Source organism: Chrysochloris asiatica, unplaced genomic scaffold, assembly GCF_000296735.1.
Source record: "Chrysochloris asiatica unplaced genomic scaffold, ChrAsi1.0 scaffold00102, whole genome shotgun sequence".
Lineage (NCBI taxonomy): Eukaryota > Metazoa > Chordata > Mammalia > Afrosoricida > Chrysochloridae > Chrysochloris > Chrysochloris asiatica.
The window spans coordinates 6,454,882-6,462,695 of NW_006408620.1; the positions used below are offsets into that span (position 1 = coordinate 6,454,882).

At 52.3% G+C, this 7,814-nt stretch overlaps 1 protein-coding gene across 1 annotated transcript in view; it reads right to left on the bottom strand.

Moving 5' to 3' along the window:
* Positions 1 to 1,045: 1,045 nt before the first annotated feature.
* Positions 1,046 to 7,814, bottom strand: part of NUBP1 (nucleotide binding protein 1) — a 20,356-nt gene continuing 13,587 nt past the window's right edge. Inside the window, exons 7-11 of the mRNA XM_006867246.1 lie at positions 7,418 to 7,572; positions 4,974 to 5,084; positions 4,691 to 4,793; positions 1,665 to 1,748; positions 1,046 to 1,104 (exon numbers count right to left, since the gene is read on the bottom strand). Coding sequence (XP_006867308.1) covers positions 1,046 to 1,104; positions 1,665 to 1,748; positions 4,691 to 4,793; positions 4,974 to 5,084; positions 7,418 to 7,572 — 512 coding nt within the window. The remainder of the gene's footprint in view (positions 1,105 to 1,664; positions 1,749 to 4,690; positions 4,794 to 4,973; positions 5,085 to 7,417; positions 7,573 to 7,814) is intronic.

Consider the following 7,814-nt stretch of genomic DNA (forward strand, 5'->3'; position numbering starts at 1 on the left):
CTTGTGTCAGTCTGGTCCCAGGGGACAGGCACAAAGAGCAGAAAGGGAGGGGGAGTGCAGGGGGGTTCTCATCCTTCCACTTCTGTGGCTCACCATGGTAAGGCTGGTTCTAGGGCTTCTGTCTGCCTTTCCTCTCTGCAGGTGTTGCGCTTGTTAAGTGCCGTCGAGTCAGTTCCGACTCACAGCGACCCTGTGTAGGGCTTCCAAGGTGCGGCTGGTGGGTTTGAATCAACAACCTTTTGGTCAGCGGTCCAGTGCTTACCCTACAGGCAATTAAGGGATCCAGTATGCGTGCCTGACTGTGCAGGGTGTAAACCCAGCACTAGGCCGTCCTGTACGCGCGGTCTGAGGGCAGTACAGGGCTACTTTGACGACACTTCACTTCACCGTATGCCCTGACCTTGGAGCCAACCCTAGCACAGGCTCTCTCGCCATTTAAACTTTTGCTGAATTTGAAGAGTAGCTATTTGGCCTATGCTGCTTGGTGGTAGTGTGGGTTACGCAATACGTTACTAAGCACCAAGGTTGGTGGTGCAATCCCACCAGCTGCTCTGCGGGAGGAAGACGAGGCTTTCTAGTCAGGGAAGGCCTGGGGAGCACTTCTCCTCTGCCCTATAGGGTGGCTCTGAGTCAGACTCACCCTGACAGCAGCGGGTGTGGCTTTGAAAAGGTGACTGTGGATTTGGAATGAATAACACTTGGGCTCTTGTTCAGGTTGATGTGACCTTCAGAGGCAGACATGGCTTCAGTGAAGAGGCTCTAGACGGATATGCTTCCATCAAAGAAGATTCTGTGATCCTATATGCCGCGTGTTTTACACATAAAGGAAGTCCCAGATAAGTCTGGGAGTAGGAGAAATTTTTATTTTTAAAATGCACATTTGTCTTAACATATACTGAGGGGAAGGGTACAGAGCTTGGATGATTAAAGTGTCTCTGAGGCAGTGAGTTCAAGTGTCGCCTGTGCCTGGTCCCTATTACCCCATGACCCCTGCTCGGCCCCGGCAATGCTGTCAGCCACGCGCGTCCTTCACATGTCCCAAGTTTCAGGAGCCGACGAGCTCCTCCTGGTGTGAAGGGTGCGGACTACAAAACACTTGAATTCCTGGGGAGGAAGGGGACTATTCAGTCCTCATGGTGACCACTCCTTCGCCAGAAGAGCAGTATCCTGCCTGGGCCTCACTCCCAGAATCTTCAGCAGGAACTTGATACCACATACCCGCTGGCCATCAGCCCATCCAGCACACCAAGACTCCTGGGAGCCTGCTACTTTATCCTCGACACCATTTTACCAGACCCATAGGAGCTGGCCACCTGATACCCACCTGGAACCTGAGACCTTCCACATCTGCCCATTGGCAGAATCGGGACCTGAATGTGGTGTTTTGCTAATCCTGTTATTTTTCAGCTTGATTGTGAGTTCCCATACCATGAAACTCACAGCCACCATGTTTTCTAGCTTTGGATTCACTTATGACACTCGGCAATGATCCATGATTTCTCAGACTGGAGTCCACCACAATGTTGAGGGGGCCACACCCCATTATCACTCCAGTCCCCACCACTACTGCTGTCCCCACCTGACGCTGTGTGGCAGTGACCAACTGTCATCCTAAATGGGCCCCGAATGGCTGCAGAGGTTCCAGGCCACCCTCAGGCACTTACTTTGGATTATACTTCTGTAGGCTAGCGTGGCTGGCGAGTTCGGGGCTTCCGTCATAAAAGACTGTCCTTTGTCACAACTCTTCCCTTAAAGAAACATATGAAGACTATTAAATCCATGATCGAAGAAAACAGTGCACTGTGACCTTGGGGCCCAGCCCAGTGTTACATATGGGAAGTCAAAGAGACCCAGCCAGCCCCTTCCCCTCAGCTGGGCGCCTGTGTGTAAAGCACTTCAACGGGCACCGAGCCACACTTGGGCCCGTGAGCCATCAGGGTGGTGTGGGGCCAATACAGGTTCTAGGGCCCCATGAAGAACTGACTTGGTAGCTCCCAGGTAGGCCCAGGAACTTGCATTTTAGAACTCATTCTTTTAATTAAAAGATCACAAATGTGCACGGCATCAAAGGGCAGACAAAGGATTTACACAAAAAGAAATTCACAAGAGCCTACCCATGCTTTGGGCATCTTTCCAGAAATCATACATGTATATATAATCATATGGCAACATACAGGTGTTCTGCTCATTGCTTTCTTAAAAATATTTTACTGTTTTTGGTTTACACAGTTTAGGTTCCCATTCAACAAGGGTCTACAAAAGTTGTTCAGTGCCATTCTTCCCAGGGTGTGGACGATTCGTGGGTCTGCACTGCTTACTCTGCTTCCATCCATCGAGTTGCCCTGCCCCCCGAGACTCTCACCTTCGTTCTAAAGCACTGTTGAGAGGTGGTCTTTCATGTCGCTAAGTACCGCCGAGTTGGTCTTCTCTAGGTGATTTTTAAAGGAGCACATCACTGAGAGTGACCCTCATTATTTCAGGGGTTGGCTTTGGTTCAGTTTGAAGAATATCTCAGAACAATTTTCTAGTCTCCACCACAGCTCTCTCTTGTTTGTGTGTGTGTTTAGAAATTTGAGATTCTAGTCTACATTTTTCTCCCATTCTATCAGGACCCATCTATTGTGGCCCTGATGACTGGACAGTAGTGGCCGCTGGGCACCATCGAGTTCTGGTCTCAGGGTAAGGAGACCGCAGTCCATGTAGACTATCTTGTCCTGTAAACTTATTTCTGCTTTGAGTTTTCTTTGTTCTCGTCTGCTCTGCATACATAGAGACTAATAGTTGTATCTTAGATCCCAAACACAACTCCCCAAACTACCTAGGCTGCAGCGCCCAGCCCCCTGCTTCTCTGACATGCAGCTGCATCCAGAAGGTGGCTGCACATGGGCACCTGTAGTCTGTTAGTGTTTCTCCAGGCTGCATTGCAGTTACGTGTTCCAGGGTGCAGCAGCCCGGGGGAGCACACAGCAGGGCTTGAGAACTTCCCCAGGTGTTTTCTCTCCTGGCTGCTCTGCCAACTTCCAATCCCAGGAAGATCCCGCCCGCCATTAGCCAGCTCTGCTCCTGCTCCCAGAAGCTGAGCTCTCCAGAGGGAGAGCTAAAACATGCCCTCGGCGTGACACTGTCCCTGCTATGCTCGACCTCTGTACCTCAGGTGGCCCTGGTGGGTGGGGATGGCCCTGACCAGGCTGGGCTACCATGGAAGCCCTGTGGTCCACAAGACAGTCTTGTAAGGGCCCCTTTGTCCCCTGGGTTTCCTGTGGGGCTCAGCAACAGGCCTACTCACTGACTGAGCATCTGTCACATGAGGCAAGGCTGAGACAATGCTGTGGTTTTCCTGCATTTTGTAGGGAAAAACCAAACACCAGAGAAGTATTCTTGAATTAAGATCCAGGGGGACCTTAGGCGATACAGCTCCCATGCCCAGGGTCTCCAGGGCTCCTCCTGGGACAATTCTCACACCTTTCTCCACGTCCAGGCAGGCTGGCTCCAAGTTGTAGTCTCAGTCCTGGCCACACAGTCCCCACAGGGATGCACTCTCCCCTTGAGGGGCGGCGTGGCCCTCCAATGCCAAGTACTGTCTGCCACACAAACCAAGGCCTCACAGCTTTCTCACCCCCCATTGCCACCGCCCCCAGCTGACCCCTATGGAATGCAGCGGTTTCTGCATTTTCTGTTCCTCTTTCTAGTAACTCGTGCTGGACACGAGACCTCTTGACATGGCTCCCTCTGGCCATCAAAGCTTTTACCTCCTGTGTGTGTCCCTTCCTCTCAGCCCTGGTCAGGCCCTGAACTCACAGCTCAGACACTGCCACCTCCTTCCTGCCAGCTGCCTCCTCAGCACACAGAGCCTGGCTCAGAAGTCCCAGCCTTCCTCATTCCCTAGCAAACGATGTCAGAGCCCAAGGCTTAGAGGCAAAGCCGCTGGACAGCCATCTCTTGCTAATCTTTGCAGACCCGGGCACCTCCCCGAACATTCCACCTCCCTATTGTTGTTGTCGTTAAGTACTATAAAGCCGGTTCCGACTCATAGTGACCCTGCACAGGGTTTCCGAGGTTGTAAATCTTTACGGGAGCAGAAAGCCTCATCTTTCTCCTATGGAATGGCTGGTGGTTTTGAATTGCCAACCTTGAGGTTAACAGCCCTATTCATAACCACTATGCTACCAGAGCTCCTTCCACCTGCCCATAGAAGGGGTCAAGTTGAAGGCATGTACAACTGAAAAAGCTCAACGTTGCTGTCCTGAGAAATGACCCCGCCCCCCGCCCCCCACCGCTGCATCTATGCCCTGGGGTAAGATGGAGACGGGACTAGTAGGTCCCCCTCTGGCTCCTGAGGGCCACTCACGTGCGCCTCACAACATCAGGGAGAAAGCTGGTTCCTCACTAGAACCATGTGTCATGCAGTGTGGTCCCTGCCCTGTGCTCATGGAGACAGGGATGTGAGAGGCAGGCTCCCCACCCAGGCCTCCTGGGCCCCTGGTGTCTGCGTCCACAAGCTCAGGGGAACCTTGGCTACAGCCTGGCAGGGAGGTGAGCTGCAGCGTTGGCTCCTGGAGCGGGGTGGTCTGTGCCCAACATCCTACTTGGCCTCCTCTGTGCCGGGCCCCTGGCCGGATCATGGTGGCTGATGGGAGAAGAAGGCCCCCCACCCCAGCAATGGGTGGGACCAGGCATGAGACTCACCCACCTATTTGTGGATCCAGAGGCACTCTGCCAAGGAGGGGGATCTTCAGGGCCTGGCACATGAGCTCGGCGCCTCCAGTTGTCGGAGGGAAAATCTGTGATTCTTTCTGTCAGGGATCAGGGGACAGGACCACATTTTACAGGGACTTCAAAACAACGACTTCTTTGGAATGTGAAGCAACCACCCAGCCCAAGGATCTTCAGTAAGGATTTGAACTGGGGTTCTACTTCCGGAGCAGATGGGGAAGACAGGAAGGATTCACAGAGGACCCTGGCTAGGAGCTCACCTCACACTTAGGGCAGATGAAGCCGCTCATGTTCTCCACTACCCCGATGATGGGCAGCTTCACCTTGCGGCAGAAGCTGATTTCTTTGCGGACATCCTGCAGTGATACTTCCTTTAAAGGTTGGAAAAAAACAGGTTATTCCAATGCCAAGGTGTAAAGACACAGAGTGTGTGAGTATGTGTGTGTATGCGTGTGCGTGTGAGGTCAAGGGGACTTTGGAACAACACCTTGGAGCTGGGTTATTCATTCAATAAGCATTAATTTAGTGCTCACTATATGCTAAGTCTTGGTTTGGCGCTGTGGGTTAATGCGCCAGACTGCAAAGTCATTTGAACTTCAAGGTCGGAGGTTCAAGCTCACCAGCTGCTCCTCAGAAACTCTATACAGGATCGCTATGTGTCAGAATCGACTCGACAATACTTAACAACAACAACAAATACGCTAAGCTATAGAAGTTCTAGTTAATGTGCTGGACTGCAAGGTTGGTTTGAACTGCAAGGTCAGCGGTTCAAGCTCACCAGCTGCTCCTCGGAAACCCTATACAAGGTTGCTATGAGTTAGAACCGAATCAATGGCACTTAACTACGACATATGCTAAGCAGGCCTGGTGTAGCTGTAGGATAAGCACTGCACTGCTAAATGAAAAGCTGGCAGTTCAAACCCACCAGCCGCTCCTCAGAAGCCCTCCACAGGGTTGCTAAGAGTTGAAACCAACTCGATGGCACTTAACAACAACAACAACAACAACAATGTGCTCAATAGGAGCCTTGTTGGTACTGCAGGTTTAGCACTGGACAGAACTGTAAGGTTGGTGGGAAAAAGATAGGCTGTCTGCACCAGTAGAGACTAGGAACCCCACCCAGGGTCGCTCTGAGCTGGGGTGGACTCAGCAGTTGTGGGGTTGTGTTTGTTTTGTGCTTACAAGAGGCCCTAGCAACCAGCACCCAAGTGCCCAGCTGGAAAGTTAGTCTGTGGGATGAAGATGTGGCCGTCTGCTTCCATAAAGGTGCCAGCCCTGGGGATCCTATGGGGCAGCTATCCTGAAGGGACCCACTCGACGGCAGGGTGGGTGGGCATATGTACTTAGCCTATTGTAGGTGCTGTTGGTCCCCAGAAAACCCACAAGGATCAAGTTAAATAGTCAAACATCAAACATGTAGGGCATCTAGTATAACTGGATGTTCTGCTTTCTCAGGGACAGACTTCCACGCACTAGAACACACTAGGCACAGTTAAAAGGGGCCTGGGGACCAAAGCTGACCGGCCATCTATTTTTGTAAATAAAGTTTTAGTGAGGCATAGCCACACCCATTCCTTTATGGACCGCTTTCACGCTACCATGGCAGAGTGGCTAGATCCGATGGTGCCGATTATCTGCCCGTCACAAAAAGGGCTTGCCAACGACCCCTGTTCTAATGTACTATGAACACAAAGAATCTTAAAACCCAAGCCAACACGCTGCTATCTTGTGTACTCCTCCAACTCACAGCAACCTCACAGGACCAAGCAGAAGTCCCCCCAAGGGTTTCCTGGGCTGGAATCTGTGTGGAAGCCGGCTGCCCCACCTTACTCCTGCGGAGCGGCTGCTGGTTTCAGACTACCAACCTTCTGGTTAGCAGCTGAGGGCTTAGCCACCGCAACCCCAGGGCTCCTAGAAACCACTTTCATACTCAGAAATACCTGCTTTTCGGTCTAAGGCCTGCATGTAGGCAGTGCTTTGTACCCATCTTTCCTCACATAGTTGCCTTTGAGTATGACCCCTGGCTCATGGTGACCCCAGGCATAATGACGAGCCAGCCCCTCACTGAACGACCCCGGCTCAGTATCCAGTGTCTAGCAGATTCCATCCTGGTGGCCTGGTTGATTACAGCATAGGCCAGCGCTGACCACAGTGGGTACCTCGGGCTGCCAGAGTCTTACCTAACACCCTACTGTGGGTGGAGAGGTGGGCCCCAGCCCCCCATCGCCGCCATCCCTCACTGCTTTCCCAGACAGCACCCCACATGCCCAGCCACCATCCATCAGTGGACGCTTTCAGGAGAACTTCCAGGCTAAGAAGGATGAACGGCCCCTGACTTTGTGAGGGGAAATCAAAAAGGCCACAGGGGTTTAATGTACGGACAGCTATTGGCAAGAGAATGGTTCAACACTTGAGTGCTAACCTTTAAACCCACACGGCAGTTCCACAAGAGAAAAACCTGGTAATCTGTTCTCACAAAGGCGACAGCCTAGAAAATCCAATGGGGCCGTTTTACTCTGTTACATGGGCTCGCTATGAGTCAGACCGCTCATAGCAACTCCTACAACCACCAAGCTGATTGGTCAGTAGCAAACACCTGGATCAAAGATCGCTTTTTAACAACAGGTTTATGTAGACCCAAAGCAGAGCAGCTGACAAGCCACCTGCTCTGAAGTCTCTGGGAGAGAAAGTCTCAGCAGCTCACCTGGGGGGTGGTCACTATCACAGCTCCATCAATGTGTGCCGCCGAGAGGTACTGGACGACTGAGAGGTGCTCGTCGGACGTCCCGGGCGGCGTGTCCACGATGAGGTAGTCGATCTCCCCCCAGTCCACATCGCGGAGGAACTGCTTGATCATACCTGAAAGAGACCCAGAGGGACGGCGGCTTCTGTCCTTTCTCTGCACCCACGACTCTGACAGAGCATGGTTCCTGACCTCTGTGGACTCTGAGTCTATGCAGTCAGCAGTGGTCCTCACACAGGGTGACCTATCCCTCAGGAGACACTGGCAAAGTCTACAGAAGTTGTTGGTTGGTGTGTGTGTGTGTGTGTGTGTGTGGTGTGTGTGAGAGAGAGAGAGAGAGAGAGAGAGAGAGAGAGAG